This window comes from Anas acuta, chromosome 5 (genome assembly GCF_963932015.1).
Source record: "Anas acuta chromosome 5, bAnaAcu1.1, whole genome shotgun sequence".
In the NCBI taxonomy this organism is placed as follows: domain Eukaryota; kingdom Metazoa; phylum Chordata; class Aves; order Anseriformes; family Anatidae; genus Anas; species Anas acuta.
Genome location: NC_088983.1, coordinates 10334707 through 10351841, shown reverse-complemented (window position 1 = coordinate 10351841; position 17135 = coordinate 10334707). Strand labels below are relative to the sequence as shown.

General features: G+C 37.0%; 1 protein-coding gene across 2 annotated transcripts in view; it reads left to right on the top strand.

Moving 5' to 3' along the window:
- Positions 1 to 17135, top strand: part of TDRD9 (tudor domain containing 9) — a 65470-nt gene that overhangs the window by 42809 nt on the left and 5526 nt on the right. Inside the window, exons 19-33 of one of the 2 annotated variants that reach the window (XM_068682621.1) lie at positions 710 to 754; positions 1628 to 1681; positions 2729 to 2845; positions 3700 to 3807; positions 6219 to 6319; positions 7006 to 7179; positions 8458 to 8569; positions 9722 to 9934; positions 11179 to 11268; positions 12772 to 13041; positions 13466 to 13615; positions 14710 to 14780; positions 15154 to 15263; positions 15414 to 15510; positions 16168 to 16306. In XM_068682621.1, coding sequence (XP_068538722.1) covers positions 710 to 754; positions 1628 to 1681; positions 2729 to 2845; positions 3700 to 3807; positions 6219 to 6319; positions 7006 to 7179; positions 8458 to 8569; positions 9722 to 9934; positions 11179 to 11268; positions 12772 to 13041; positions 13466 to 13615; positions 14710 to 14780; positions 15154 to 15263; positions 15414 to 15510; positions 16168 to 16306 — 1851 coding nt within the window. The remainder of the gene's footprint in view (positions 1 to 709; positions 755 to 1627; positions 1682 to 2728; positions 2846 to 3699; positions 3808 to 6218; positions 6320 to 7005; positions 7180 to 8457; positions 8570 to 9721; positions 9935 to 11178; positions 11269 to 12771; positions 13042 to 13465; positions 13616 to 14709; positions 14781 to 15153; positions 15264 to 15413; positions 15511 to 16167; positions 16307 to 17135) is intronic. The other variant, XM_068682622.1, reaches the window with a different exon arrangement.

The window sequence follows — 17135 nt, the reverse complement described above, 5'->3', positions numbered from 1 at the left end:
CATTTTTTAGTACAGTGTCAACTTCTGAATTCTGCAGTACAAAAACCACCGAAATACCATTAGTGTAGCAGAATGCCCTGAGATGACTAGTGTGCTGGGACACATTATGGGAAGGCTGGAAGGTGTGTGTGTTCAGTCCTAAGAAGAAGGTGCTTAAAGGGTGATCTTAGTTGGTAACTTCATCTACCTACCAGCGGAAGGTAGAGTAGAGGGAGGGAGCCAAACATTTTTGGAGGCCTACAGCCATGGGACAAGAGGCTGTGGACACAAACTGCAATGAGAGGTTCTGTTGAGGTGCTACAGTGTGGAGGGGTGGAAATTGACTGTAAGATGTATTCAAACAGTAAAATAAGTTGTCCACAGAGGTTAGGGCATCTCCATTCTTGGAGTTATTCAGAACTTGATTTGATAAGAACCTCAGAAATGTGATCTAAGTTGGCTCTGCTGTGTGGGACTTTGGAACAGTTGAAGAAATCTCTCAGAACTTACTCAGTGATTCAGATTTCTTTATACTCTTTAACATTTGTAGTATCTATTAGCCCAAGGGCATCTCTGGTTTTTAAATTAGTGCATCCAAAGTATCCTCAGTAATTGTAATTGCAGTAATGTGGGGAAAAAAATCATGGATTTCAATGTTCTGTGATTTTTTTTTTTGGAAATAATTATTAACAACACTCTCTACCTGAATACTAAGCCACTTCTTTCTTAGGCATGGCAGATCTGCAGACAAAGAGGAGAGTTAAGACATCCTAAGGTTAGTTAAACTTTCTTCTTTTCCATTCAAGGTTGGTCACTTCAGCATTGGCATATTTGGTGTTCTTAGTGTAAGCATTTTGGGCTGACAGTCTTTATTTTTCATGGATACAGTTTTTCGTAAGTAAATAAAAGCATGGGTTTCGAGGGATCACAGCGAGCCAGTTTGTGACACCAGTGCCACTTACTTTTAGATAACCCATTATATTGTCCCTTTCATAGATGGATCAATGGCCAGAAGGTTTGAAATCCAAGCAGAAAAGAGAAATTGAGCTGTAGTTGAAAGACACTTCTATAATCGTAGGTGTCAAGGGGGGTCAGAGGCAAGGGAAAGTGGAAGATCTTCTGTGCATCAGTCTCAAAAATTAGCCATACAGTTTCAGAAGTCAGTAATACGCACACAATAACTGCCTCTGGTATTTTTTCCTATATGTAATATAAAACTTTGACTTCCCCACTTCCTTCAGACCATAAAAATTTTATGAACACCAGTGCATAACATGCACTGAGTTACAACGAATGTCTGAAGTTCTTCATCCTGATGTTCTGTTTGTCTGCTGTTGTCATGCTCTTAAAGCAGATTCTGTTGTAGCAGCACAGAGGAGTTGGACTTTATGGTTTAAATGAAAAATCTCAATGTCCTGCAGCTGCACTGGTGGTAACCAAAGTAGAGCTTTAGTCAATCTGTAGTTCTTATGCCAAGGACTTGATTGGATGCAAAGAATGCTCTGAAGTAAGATCAAATTCTTCTGTCATTTTATGTAATTACTATTTGTATCTACATGGAAGAATATGAGGGAGAACTTACTAGTAGTATAGGAAACATGATTCTAGCAATTTTGCGTCTGCATTTTTTTTTTGCTTTCTTTTCCAGGATGAGCTTGAGTGGGGTCGATCAAATTTTATTCATATCAAGAAAGTTAGAGAGGTAAGCTAAAACAGATCGTTCTTACTCTTATGTAAATTTTTCTTAATTTCTACAGATGTTAATACCCTGAATAGGCCTACTTAGACAATATTATGTATGCATCTAGGTATATATTTTCTTTAAACTAAACTGAACACTTAGTATTATCTCTCAACTTTCAGAGAAACAACAGATGTTTAAAGTGACATTAAATAATTAACCATTAGTGCCCAGAGGAGGCCTACAGAGGTGGTGAAGGGTCTGGACGGGAGGATGTACGAGGAGCAGCTGAGGCCCCTTGGTTGTTCAGCCCCGAGCAGAGCAGGCTGAGGGGAGGCCTCATGGCGGCCTGCAGCTCCCTCACGAGGGGAGCGGAGGGGCAGGCGCTGAGCTCTGCTCTCTGGGGACAGCGACAGGACCCGAGGGGACGGCATGGAGCTGGGACAGGGGAGGGTCAGGCTGGGGGTTAGGGACAGGTTCCCCAGGGCAGGGGTCACAGTGCTGAGCTGCCAGAGTTCAAGGAGCGTTTGGACGCTACTCTCAGACACAGGGTTTGATTTTTTGGGTGGTCCTCTGGGGACCCAGGAGTTGGACTCAATGATCCTTGTATATTGCTTCAAACTCAGGATATTCCATGATTCTAACCGTTCAACATAAATCTTAAAACTATAGAATGGTTTGGATTGGCATGGACCTTTAAAGATAATCCTGTCCAAATCCCTTGCCATAGGCAGGGACGTTTCACTAGGTTGTGTTGACTAAACCCCCATCCAAACTGAACTTGGAATACTTGCAGGGACTTTGTTTGGTGTCACCTAAGAACTTGAGGCCTGCAAGAAGCAAGAATAAAGCCTGAACTTGAGGCCTTGAGGCAAGAGTAAAATCTAGTACTGCAAGTTGTTCTAAAACCTAGAGTAGAGATGTGAAGCAGTATATTAGGTGAAACATGTACTATTGTCACATAAAAAGTAAAGGGGTTTGCCCGCTTGCTTAGACTTGTACAAAGCTTTAGTTTTCATTTGTGGACAGTCTTTAACTGTAATTTATAACTTAGAGTTGGAATTTCAGGTGGCAGAGTTATTTAACCTCTTGAAAACACGAGTCGGAGAACTTAACATGTTTATTAATACTCAGCCATCTGCTGTGGATGAGGAATATCTATGTAAGCAACGCTTCATTTTGCAGGTAATGCTGTAATGACTCTACGGGACATTATTTACAAAGGTCATAACCGGATGTTTACATAGCAGTACTGACAAATTAGTGTTATACTTGGTGTTTCAAAATTTACAATGAGTGCTAGTCCTTTGGTTACCTCTTCCAATTCTGACAGCTCATCAAAACAAAGCAAGGTGATACCAAGACAAATTACAGTTGTATCTAGGTTAATCTTTGTTAAAATCATAAAAATACTCTGAAGATGGATGGTTTGAGTTGGAAGGAGGGGAGCTAACATTTATGAATACGTTTTTGCTCAGTTTGGACTGTCACTGGCTTGGTTAGTTACTGGGGAGAAAAATTAGATTTCTTTCAGCTACTGTAACTTGTGGATTTTTAATGACATTTCTTTTCCTATTTGGACTGATTAGTAGTGTTTTTTTTTTTTCATGGACCTATTTATCATATATTTATCGTGCCAGTGGCAATTGGTTTAACTGTGTTAGCAGTAAACTTTCCAGACGTAAATCATTAAATATGGTATGATGTAATGTGAAAAGTGGACAGCTGTCATAACAGTATTTTTATGTGAGTTTCTTAAAAATTGAAATGAGGGTTAACCATTATAATTTTCATAGATGAAGTCTGCTTGCAGAAATATTAAATTATTGTTCCAGAAGTTGAAGTCTTCTCATGGAAGTATGTTTTTAAGGGATAGGATTTGCATGAGTTAAGCTTTACTTTGAAACTGCAGTAATTATTGGTAAGAGACAGACAAATATATGAAAATCTGCCAGTATCTCTTTATACTGCAACTATATCTCTTTTTGAGGAGCTGAATATAATGAGCTGTAACTTGCAAAATGTTTTCATAATTTCAGGTTGTAATGGCTGGTGCTTTCTATCCAAACTACTTCACTTTTCAAAAATGTAATGAAGAAGTGGCAATAAGAGACCTTGCTGGCAAAGATCCAAAAACTACTGTGTTGGTACGTTAAGATGGTGAATGTCTTAATCAAGAATCAAGTAATAAGAATATGTAGTGTTAGGGTAGTATTTTACACTTCATTTTTTTTTTTTTGTCCTGGGCCTGGACAGAAATGATTATCTACCATGATCTGCACTTGCTGTCTTCTCTCCCATCTCCCTTTGATTTAATGTAATAAACATTGTGTGGGTGGGAAATTTAAAAAGGATTCTTACTGAGAACTGCGTCTATGTATTAGACTGGTAGTGTCACACAGGCAGCCAACTCCAAAAAAACTACAAATATTTTAAAATGTACTTCTTATGAGTACTTTTTTTTAAGAGTACAACATTAGGCTGTTTGTAAAATGAGCTGTTGTAACTTCAGTGTTACTTGTCTGTAATATCCTTCTTGGTACTATACGACACATGTGGTTGCTATTTTGAGGTTACTCAGGTGTTGCACCCTTCCTTTTTTTCCTCTGTAGACATATTTTTAGCTAACTGAATAAGTGTAAGTTTTAAATGGTTGACTTGATTTTCCTGAATGGCTTGGAGTTTAAACTAGAAAATATTCAGTGTGTCCGAAGTAGGTATAACACTGTAAAATAACTATGCTTTATGCTTAAAGAAAATAACTCTACAAGTCAGTGAGCCTCATTGAATAGACTTATATTTGCACAAGAGAAAATAGGTGAAAAGGAAGGAGAAAAAGCATATTGATCAGGAATTCTGTCAATATTAACTACGTATCCAAGAAAAGATTCCAGTTCTGCACAAAAGGAGTTTCTGGCATGGCATTTATTGAACACAAATAAGTTTACAGATTACCCCAGGCTAGATCATGAAGAAGTAGCCACTACATGCTGAGCCCAGTGGCTCAGTCAGGTTTTGATCATGTTGTAGGCCACATACTGAGACTTCGATAACCCAGCTTGGATACAAGGGTGCTGTGAAAGAAGACCATGTAAAAATATTAATGTACCTGAAGGCAGATAGTCTGCCACTCTTCTCTGTTATTGTCCTGGTTTCAGTGAGAATTAATTTTCTTCCTAGTAGCTGGTGGAATGCTGTGTTTTGGCTTAGGATGAGAAGAGTGCTGATAACACCCCGATGCTTTAATTGTTGCAGAGCAGTGCTTGTACTAAGCCAAGGACATCTCAGCCTTTTGCTCTGTCCTGCCAACGGGCAGGCTGGGGGTGCAGTAAGAGCTGGGAGGGGACAGACCCAGGACAGGTGACCCAAACTAGCCAAAGGGGTATTCCATACCATCTGACGTCATGCTAAACAATATATAGGGGTGGCTGGCCGGGGGGAGGGGGCCGGACTGCTCGGGGTTAGGCTGGGCATCAGTCAGCGGGTGGTGAGCAATTGCATTGTGCATCACTTGTTTGTACATATTATTATTACTTTCCTATTATCACCATTGTATCATTATTATTACTATTGTTATTATTATTTTTATTATTATTATTTTCCTGTCTTATTAAACTGTCTTTATCTCAACTCACAGGCTTCACTTTCCATTTCTCTCCCCCGTCCCAGAGAGGGAGGGGGGAGGGTGAGCGAACGGCTGCGTGGTGTTTAGCTGCCGGCCGGGTTAAACCACGACAGTTAGGCAGATCTGGCCAGTTTGTGATAGTAGGTAATCAAGTTGATCAGGCATGACTTGTTCTTAATAAATTGATGTCTATTTCCATTCACTTTCTCAATCATATGATTGGAAATGGTTTCCGAGAAGACTTGCTCCGTGATTATCTTGGTAACTGGAGTGAAGCTGACCAGCTTGATGTTCCCTAGCTCATTTTTGCCATTTTAAAAACAACTCTGATATGTGGTAGTTCAGCCAGAGTGTTCAGGGCTGTAGTTTCTCCAGTTTCCCAGATAGTGCACATTGTCCATCATTGGGAACTACATCCTAGGCAAGGAAGCTCTCCTGTTAAGAGCAAAAAGAGGAATATTATGCTGCTTCTAGGAGAAATTATCAAAGAAATGTAACTACCAAAGAAGCATTTTTGCTTTGTAGCTAGACAAAGAAACTAGTTACCTGCTGGTTTGAGGAGGGTAGGGCAGCATTTCCCCAGAGAAGCTGTGGATGCCCCATCCCTGGAGGTGTTCAAAGCCAGGCTGGATGGGGCCTTGGGCAGCCTGGTCTGGTGGGTGGCATCCTTGCGCATGGCAATGGGGTGGAACTGGGTGAAGTTTAAGGTCTCTTCCAACCCAAGCCATTCTATGATTAGCAGCCAAACTTTGATTTTAATATCTTTTCATATTCAAGAATTTAGTGTGTAGCAATTTTTAAATTTGGGTTTTAGTTTGAGTATTGCTATTGCAGCTCAATGAAGAAGAAAGCTAACAGTTGACCATTTAGGTGAAGTTAATACTACATTAAAATAGTTGAATGTATTCAAGTTTATTTTGTTTTTCTTAACAGGTAAAGAATATTCCGCCCTATGGGTATCTATACCATAAACAGTTGCAGTCGCTGTTCAGACAGTGTGGACAGGTAAAATCGGTTCTATATGATGGATCAAGGTAAGTACAAAATATTTTAAGTATCATGCCTTTCTCTTGCTCTCAGTTCTGAGGCTAGTAATCAACTTTTTTCTTTGTCAATGGTATACTGATAAAATAAGTTTATAATTTAATCTGTTTGGAATCAGTGAATTGTTTTTAATGCATTGGCTGGAATAAGAAAGATAGCTTTGAACTTCAATATGTGTTGATGAGAATAATATTTGGTAAACTATCTCCTCAGAGGCCACCTTCTGTTGTTTCTTCTGTTCTGTAACAGGGGACCTTAACTGCAGCTAATCTGTCTGTATTTGTTACCAATGAACTGAATTCACTAAATAAATTGGAACCATGAGATTAGTTTGCACAAAATGTGTGTCTGGCTGGTTTAGTTGGTCTGCAGGCTGTCTGTGGGCCACAGCTGCTCAAAGATAATTCATGTACATTTTCCAATCTCTAATTCTTTTCTTATTTACATATATTTTAACACTTTTTAAACTTGTATTAAATATGCTCAGCAACCACAAATACAAGTAAAATTAAGTCCCATAAGATTGTTAGGTAAAGTATGTGAGGAAAATACTTTTTACAGTTCTCTGTCCTACTATGATAAGGACAGGGAAAAGAAATAATGAATTTTCTGGTTTTCTTGTTTTGTTTTTGATTCTTTGAGTATTTATTTTTATTTGGTGGAATTTTTGGAACAGGGCTTTTGTGGAATTCTCCCATAACCCAGTGGAGGGCTTTAAGATTCTTCCTGCAGTATACATGTCAATCAAAATGTTACAGCTGAAAATTCCTCTTGAACTGAAAGTTCATTATCCAGATGATATCCAAAGGCAGTTACAACATGTGGCATCTACAAGCATGGAGTCTGTAAGGTAATCATATTCCATAGGGAAAATGGATTTCTGTGCAGTGAAAGTTGAAATGAGGCATATAGGATTCAGTGGGATTTTCCTTGGAAGTGTCAGCAAGGGAGAGGTGTTTAAGCTCAAAAAACAGAGACAAACTTTGTATAAACAGAATCTTTTACAGAGATAGAAATAAGAGAAATCTGAGCGTACTTTGTCTTTCTTTAAGGTTGTAGTCCATTTGCTTTAGGCATGTGGAAACAGGGCTTTATACAGTATTATTGGTTCATGACAAAGTAGGGATTTCTAGGATAAATAAAGGAATGACATTTGGGGAAGTAGCAGAAGGGGTAGGGAGGTAATGTAACAACAGAAGTGGGGGAGGAGGAAAATAACAGAAAACACTGAGGGATGAGATATAGTAAGTCATCTTTGTCCATATCTGCTTGTTTCAGAAAAATCTGGCACAGGGGTTTCATTGTTATATTCAGTCTGTGAATCTTAGCATTACCAATTTGGCAAGTTGGCCATATGTCCTAGCCAAATCAATCTGTCTAGCTCCTGATTGGTCTGTAGCCATTTAAATATTTTAAAATCCCAAATATAAAATAGGAAGGCAGGAATGAACTGTGAAGGCTCAAGTGTGAGTGAATACTTCACTTCCAGTTGATTGTACTTAATTATTATTAAAACACTTCCAGCAGTTTCACCGTGCCCTGAACTGTACTTAAGATTTTCATGAAAATTAATTTTTAAGGGATTCAAGAAGGAAGCCTCTTAAGCCAGAAGGCTAACTTTCATCATGTACAGGGAAAGCGATATTTCAGGGAAAAAAATGATACGCTGAATGTGTCTTAGTGCTGTAACATACTCAATTTATTAAAAACAAACAAACAAAAACCCAACAGCCTTACAATGCATGCCATAGCAAAGAAAACTCACTATTTATTTAACCTTCACTCTTTGAATTTCTAGTAACCTGATTGCACAGTTTCTTCTTAGTGTGTATCTTGCTGTATTTGGTCATAAAGATGTTAGTTTCTCCCATAGTACATTGTTTCTCTCTACTAATTTGAAATTGAAATCGAATTAATATATTTTTAAAATAAAGGTCTTATGTACATAAATGCATCCTAGGTGCTTATATTTTCCTTGCAAAATGTCATGACTTCTGTCAATTAATCTTTTTCCCTTCACTGTGGATGCATACCTGTGTGGTGAATCAATGTAAGAAGGAGTGAAGGCAGAAAATCCAGAACTTTAACTTACGAAGTATTTAACATTTTTATTCCATAAACGTTTTAGAGTAAATGTGGACTATCAGAAACAGACAGTAGAGCCTGTGGAAATCTCATTTGGTACTTCAGAAATGTCAAAGATGATTCCAAGTCATCTCCTGTCCATCAGTGTAACAGAGGTAGGAATGCTATAACCCTGAAGTAAGTCATATCTAGTAATCAGTACATAGCTAACTTTTGCAGAGATGACTTGGGCCAACTACCTGGTTACTGTTGCTTGGCAAGTTTTGTTCAGAAACTGCAGGTGCGAGATACGGGTTGTTACTGCATGACCATTTCAAGAAAACACTGCATGCATAGAAAGTTGTGTTAGGAGAAAATTACGCATATGTACAAATACTACTGAAATCTGAAGCTGAAAATTTTTAAATCTCATGTTTACTATTGTATTTTCCAAAAAAAAGGAATAATATAAAGCAATATATATGCTGCTGAAATTCAAAAAGTAAAAATAAAATATATCCAAACCATTAGGATAATGGAAACTACAGGCTGAAGTATTAAACCATCTCTTGGTAGAAGTGACGTTTTTCAGTGGCAGAAAAGAATTTTACTCAGTTTATTCAGCTAAGTCTCTTGGTCCAAATAAGTTACTGGATTTGATGATCAGATGCATTCCAGTCAGTTAACAATCTGTGCTGTACAGTTTTGTTCACTATAATCAGTTTTAAGTATTGGTCCTACGTATTTATTTCCACTGTGAGCATTCTTTTTTAATCACATTTGATGTAAAATCAGAAATGGTGGATGATACCAATAAGCAATCCAAAAAAGACTTATTATATTCAATTTGATTTGAAATAACGGTGTTCGTTTCAGTTTCCTGAAGGGATGGCTAATCATAACAGTAACGATGCTGATTTGCTGATGTATGTAGCTAACTCTGGTCTTCTTTAGCTAACAATAAAGTACACCATAGCTGTGTTCATCTATTTCATCTATCTCATATACCTTACATATTTAGTGTGTTGATTTTGTTTGGAAGTGGCCTTCTAATAAGTACTTTTTGCTCACTGCTTATCTAAGAGCCTATTTAGATTAAATGTGTGTTGTAATTGCACAGCAGAGACATTTAAAAACAACATTATATAATAAAGAACAACCTTTTCTGAGAGGGAAATGCCTCACTGCATTATTGCAGTATGAGAACACTTCTATGTTTGTCAGGAGTAGGACTGTTTTCATGTATTTTGCTCAAAGCTATTTTATTATTTGATGTAGAAGAATGAAATAATGAGAGATCTGAAGCTGTCTAATTCTTATACTTTCAGATAGTAGAAGTTGGACACTTCTGGGGATACAGGATAGATGAAAAAAACAGGACTGTTCTTCAGGCTATAACTGCTGAAATTAACTACCATAACCTGGTGGATTTGTCAGTGTCTCCATATCCAGAGTTGCTTTGTCTGGCACCTTTTACTAGTCTGGAGAACAGAGGATACTACAGAGCTCGTATTCTGTATGTTTCTGGAGATTTTGCGGAGGTATGCTAATATGTTATGTCATATTGAATTGGTATGATGTAATTGGGTTAACAATCTTGGAGCTATTTTTTTTTACTAAGCAATTTGACTAAGCATTATTTTCATGACAATTATAAACATTCTAGTAAAGAAATCTAGAAAACTAGAGCTAAATTAAAGTCTTAATAGAATGTTGCCAAAAGAGATGAATGACATTTTTTTCCAGAAGACAGGAGCATTTATTTTAGTCTTAAAATTAGAGGATACAGTAAAGTGTTGTGTATGCTGAAGCAGAGTGAAGCAAAATAAAGAAGAAAACTTCTGGCTTCAAGACTTAGTTTTAGTTGCCTTTTGGTAGCTTTTTCACATGGGCAACCTCTAGTCATCTTATGCTCGGTTCTGTTTCCTTGATAATTTACAACTAATAAGAAGTGCCATTATTATTTATAAATTCTACAGCAGGAATTATAATGACCATCCTAAAATACGACTTCACACTATGTTTTTCCTCATTCCTGTTCAGTTCTCTGGCCCATTCTACCTGACCTTTTTGTATCAATATTTTTTGCTGAGTTTTCAATCATCAGCAAGTTTCATCAGAATATTTTGGCCTTTGGGGCCAAAATCAGCAATGGGAATTAGCACCACAGTTCAAGACTGATCCTAATTACCCGAGCCAGTACTTTTCTATTCAGCACTTAAGGACAGACCTTTTGATTTTGTAAAACTGACCTATGCACAGTCCATTTCTCTGCTGAATTACTGAATTTTTATTTTTAACATACCTTGGTGTCACCATTATAAGCAAGCAACAAGGCTCAGTATCAACTCTAAAGTCATGAAAAACTAGTGAATAATAGTGCCAATCTCATTGTTGTCCTTGCTTATTTAAAAGCAATTATTTTAGGTAGTGCCATTCACTGTAAAAAAAAAAAAATTAAAAAAAAAATAAATAAGGATATACAGATTTAATTGCAGGAAGAGAGAATTTGAAAGAAATTTACTTTTTTCTAGATGTAGCAGATTTCCATTATGAGTGGATGTGTAAGCAAAGGGATCAAACAAATTTGTCAAATAGGTCAAATTGTATAAATTCTATTCTTGACACGTCTTCATATGCATGTTTTTCAGATTGAACTTGCTTCTTTGTCACTTGGTAAGATTGTACTGTAATTATTAAACTTAATTGTCGCTTTCCTTGCTACAGATTAGCATTTCTAATTCTGTGAAATCTCTGATGCTCTTGATTCTTTTTTTTTTTCCAGGTTTTTTTTGTAGATTATGGCAATAGATCAAAAGTGCCTTTAAAAAAACTGAAAGAGATTCCGAGCCATCTTCAAGAGCTTCCTTTCCAGGTAGGGTTGGTGCTATTTGCTGCTTAATGGATATTTTCACATCGTATCTTCGAATCATAATGCTTTTCATCATAATAACAAACTGACATGTACTTCGGTAATGTCCTACAACCTGCAAATCGCCTTTACTCAGGTGGATAAATGTACATCTACACAGGAGAAGTATTTCTTGTGTGTGTCTGATGTTTTTATATATAATTGTAGAGAAATGTTATCTACTCTTTTGTCCTTAGGGGCACTTTTTGGGGAGAAGGGGAGGATACAACCCATGTTGTATTTTTTCTTTAATTGAATGTTTGAACTAAACCTGTTTCTGTGACTCACCATACTGGGTTCTGTCTCCCACCTGCAATTACAGGAACAGTGGAAGGAGAGGAAATTGCTCTAACAGCTGACTTAGGTTGCTTATTGATTTTGGTCATCAGTTGCTTTGCTGTTATCAGTTCTATGAGAAGCAGAACTTTCTCTCTAGAAAGTGTTGTTTTAGTTCCTGTATTGCCTGCTTACATGAGAAGCTCAGGAATAACAGGTTGAGCAGTAGATCAGCTGTGCTTTTGTTTAAGAACCACTGAGCAAATGATAGCTTCATTTATAGAGTCTAGGAAATGGCCTGGAGAGGAGAAGCTGTCGGTGACTAGTTCAGTTTCTTTTCCTCTGCTTAATCCTCTTTGTTTCTGCCACAGATAAGTGGCAGTGTAGGATCTCTGCTTATCTGCATGGCAGACGTCTGTAGTCACAGTATCTTGCATAATGTTTTCATGCAGAGTACTTTTGCTTCATCAGTGCTCCTGCTGTGTTATACTATTAGTCACAGGACAAATAGATAGGAGAAAACTTTCATATATTTAAAACAGGTAGAAGGCTCTGGTTTTGCTTTGTACCACTTTTTATAATTTTAGCAAGAAACATCCTTTGAGTTTTCTTCAGTTGTAATAAAGGGAAAGCTATTTCTATTCCATGCCTAATCTTTAAATGACCTATCCATATACCTTTCCAAAATTATGGCTGGAAGAAAAGAGTTGTGGTTTAAATTAATTCAAAGACATAATTACATGTAGTGATTGTGGAAATGGGTTAAACTAGAGCTGACTGACTTTTGCCTGCCAAGGGCAGAATAGCTGTAGCTGTCCTGCTATTTTTTCTATTACCGTAGTCAAAAAGAACTGCAGATTATAAAGTTTTCCCAGAGAAGGCATTTGTAGTCTCAAAAGATTTTAATGTGGATGGTGAATTAATACTGAATTATCTTTTATTTATGCCTCATTTACAACTATGCACTAGTATTGAAGTGATGAGAGATGCAATGTGTAGCTGCGTTGGCAAAGACAGAATAGGAATTTATGCCGGTAGCTTTACAGCAGTTTTAGGAAATTAACATAAGCCTCTGCAATAATGATGAAATAATTTTATAGTTAAGTCAAACTGTTGAGAAAATGAAAGATTTTTGTCCTGATTTCTCAGCACGTATTCAGGCAAACATTATTCTTAATGTTTTTGCTCTAGGCTTTAGAATTCAAGATAAGCAAGATGCGTCCATCTGCAAAATCTCTTGTATGTGGGGAACGGTGGAGTTACAGCGCTAGCCAGAGATTTGCCTCGCTAGTAAATGGTTATACTCTGCTGGTGAAGGTGTATTCAGTTGTGCACAATGTTCTGCACGTGGATGCTTTCCGTTACTCGAGACACAAGGACCTTGTGAATATTAGAGATGTGCTTATTGAAGAGTGTTACGCTGAACTAGCAGAAGAATCATACAAATCACAAGTATGTTCAGTAAGCTTCTTTGGTTCTTCTTATACTAAGGTATTTCAGCTCAAACTGTCTGAAGTCCTCAGAAGTTGAGCGGAAGTTTTGAAGCTGTGCCAAATGCGACTAGACGAGTAAAAATATGTAGTCCTGTTTAAATATTTTTTTGTGTATAATAAATATTGTGCTCTTACCAAAAGTATTGCTGCATTGAGACACCTTTTGGAAGAGGGGTTTGTTTTTCAAAAGATAATGGAATTATTTGAACTGCTTCACTGTTCATTGAAACTCAGTTTTATTTCCGGCATTTTTCATGGTTTATATCAGAAAGGTGATGAAAGCATTGTTTTTTTGTACTTCTATGTCTGTGTTCCTTGTGTACACACACAGAAGAAAAACAACCATAGAAAAACGTGTTTAATGGTTTTAACACACTTTCATTTTTATGTAGCAAAGCCATGATTTGCTGCAGGGATTATTTATTGACCAAATGAAGAAAGAAGAGAAAACATCGGTACCTTCAATAGAGGAAGAAAAGCATTTAATTGAAAGATTATTGAACTGTTTTTCTGGCAGTAGATCTGGTGCACCAACCCATAAGGTAATGAGTTTTGGTGTGGCATTACGTGATCCTTTGTCTCACATTATTAGAACACAGATGAAGACTGGAAGGACCTTTAATAACAAACCATGTTGATGCTGTTCATAATGTACTCTACATCCTGTTGGTAGGAAGCCATGATGTGACCAGCACTGCAAACTAATCTATTGCAGCTTTTAATGAAGTTTTGAGGCATAGCCTTAAGAGCTAACTGAACTGGCTACTAGCAAGTTCCAAGGCAGCTCTTCAAGGACTGCAAGATGTAGGTAAAATTGAAAAAGTGAACGCCAGTGTTCAGTGCATAGACATCTTCATTACGTAAGTTGCAGCAAAAAGCAGGGTTATGACCCTATTGATTCTTCTGGAAATTTTAATTTTGTAAAAACTATACAGAGTGCTTAGTTCTTCCTTAGCTTAGGTGACACAGGGTAAGTGGTTCAGAGAATGCTGTGCTGTGTGATAGTAGTGAAACAGTGGGTGTTCTTCAACTGTCAATCCCAAACTGAGAATTTACTCCTACTTAAGTATTTTGAGACATTTAGTCACTACTAAGCTGGAATATAAAACAAGGTTGTATATAGGATTGCATCCTGTTCTGTTCCACAGAACACTGTTCTGTGTTCTGGTTACGAGTTAAGCCTGGTCTACATTATAACTTTACCCATTTCAAACCTGACAAAATTCAGGGTTTCAGGCACCTACTCGTGCTTAGGTTACCCACAGGAATAATACTGTTTAAGTACGTACTTTTTCTGAAGTGTGATATTTTCAAGATTAAAGACCTGCTCATGTAAATAAAAATAGCCTGATTTTTGTTAGATGCTTTATGAAGTCTGAACTTAAATTCCTTAAGCCTGTGGGAAGTTGTGAATTCCCAGTACCCGTGAAAAGACATGACTTTTGCTTAGGTGCCTCAGCATGCGAAGCTTGCTTTAGATGGGTGATATGAAAATGTTACCTGTTCATCAATTCAGTGTTGCTCAGTGCATGCACAGGATCTTGAAATGCATTCTGTATTTTCATTTATAAAGTATTTTCATGGGGAGAGATCCTTAGGCTGGCTAATGAGAACATCATTTGTTCTTTTATTGAAGGTGACAGTTTCTGGCCCATTCAGTCCTTATGAGGTAAAATGCTACAGTATGACCAAAGTATCCAAGTTCAGGTATGGTAATGCTTTCAGAGTGAAGCACAGACATGTTCTGAACTGTTCCTTCTGATAAACTGGCAAAACCCATCCTCATTACTCTTGCAGATTTGGACAGGGTTTTTAATCATTGAAAATACAAAAATAGTAAAGCCTCAATTGCATTCAAATACAGACTACTGCTTTAAGAAGAGTAGTTCTTTTGAAGATGTCTTAATGCCTTAACAGAAAATAGTATTAAGTTGTATACATCCACTAATAGAGATTCTTGTAAGTTAAACCCATTAACTGCTATCCATTCAGGTTGTACTCTGAAATAAAAAGGATTCATTTCTTATGTTTGTATGTTTGTTTTTTTAATGTTGGAAATATTTTTTTATTTTCTCCTCAGAAGTGTTTTCATACACAAGGAAAGCATAAATTCTGTTGTTGTCGATGATGCTCCAGAAGACTCCTTTCAGCAGTTGTTGGTTGCTGCTTCTTTGTCAGTAAATGCCAATGGTAACTCCTAATACAAATGTTTGCACAGTTTCTCTGGGCTCTCTTATATGAATAGCTGTGTGAACGAATATGTTACTTCAGTTCTACATTACATCTTTTTGAGATCAGCACTTTCATTATGTACTTCTTAATTTTTTTTTGTGCTGACAGGATCTACCGTGTTTTTAGAGGAAACATCTTTGATGCCTCCTATTCCCGGCCTACTTGAACTCCTTAGCATGCTGTTTGCTCCTGCTATAGAACTTAGGTATTAATACGTTCTTGAAGTGGCTCTTTATTTTGTTTAGGACCCTCACAAATTGGTGACAGACTTGCTTGCTCTGCTTTCATTATTTAGTATATTCTCTTCAGTCCTGTTGATACAATTCTTATCTTCTATCAGCTTTATTATATTGTATGCTAAGACAACTTGTTTCATGTACATAGAAATCGGCACTGCAGGCTTGATTCTCACATTGGTGTCATACAGTTCCTGACAATTGTGCAGGAAGTCTAAGAAGATGAACTGTAGAACTGGGCAAGTTTTAAATCCACATGAGGAGAGAAAGTTGCGTGATTTTTGTGAAAGCTGAGCTCTGGCAGTTGGATTAATGTTAGGTTTTGTTTAAATTCTCATATCTGTAGACAGTTGTTTCAACACAGGGAAACTGGCTTTGCTTTATTTAAGTTTCAATTTGCGTATGTGATTTTTTTCTTTTTTGTGACTGTTTTCATAATTAGATCTTTAGCTTTATTTCATTACCTTAACAAAAAAAAAAAGTAGTGTGACTAGATGTCAATGTCTGAAAGTTTTTAGCTTCTTTAAACTTCTTGTATCTTGTTCGGCATAGCTTAGACAAATTAAGTCTGTTTTCATATAAGTTTAGTTTGTTAATCTCTAGGTGTGACCATTTTCTTTGTACAGGATTGATGAAAGTGGAAAGAATTTTACTGGCGTTCTGTGTGGCTTGGGTTGGAGTCAGTCTCGTCAGGTTCCACTGCTTCCAGAGAATGACATGGAGCTGACATTTGATGTGCATTTTGGAGTAGATGACATATCAGAGGTAAAAACATGTATATTTATTTGCCATATAGTAAGAATTAAGTAGAATTTGGTACATCAGAACTTGGTAACAGTTCTAGTAGCTAGAATCTAGCAGTTGGCTATCTTTAGAAAATTGTTGAAGCTTTTCGTGTCTGTACTGTTTGTTTAGAACCTTGGGCTTCTAACAGAGAAAAATAGTTACCCCCTATATGTTTTACTGAAAGTCAATTATTACAGTACAATACTTTGCTTTTGTTTAGAAAAGTTTACGTTGATTTTACACTCTTCAGATATCAATACCTTGTTATGTTTTTAGAATTACTGATTTTTTAAAGATGAGCATAGTGGTTTTTCTTTGCAATCTTCAGTTTGATTTCACAATTCTGAGAAGTCATCTGTAGTAAGCTTCTCCCAGAGCAGATGAGTCAATAGATAAAAGCCCTTGTATTCCTCAATACAGTGTTTTTGTAACTTGCAGACAGGTCTGTCAGAGGACAGTATGTACACTTTCTTGTACAGCATAGTAAGCTGTATTTAACCTGTGCTTCAGATTTTAGATACTGAAGGACCTCACATAACCTGAGCAGTTCTGTGTACAGGTGTAGCAGATAACCAGTGTATTCTAGAGGCTTTTTAAGGATGTAGTGGACATGCTAGTGTGCAGATGAGGTGAAGTATTATTTTTTGAAAGCATTGATTTGATGTGTGTGATATCTGTAATCATGGCACCATATCTGTAGTGGTAGCACCAAGCTGTTGTGTTTTTTTAACAATTACGGACAGATTGAGAAAATCCTTAAAGGTTTCTATGGAAGGAATCTGTGTTGGAGGATATCCAGACAAGTGGT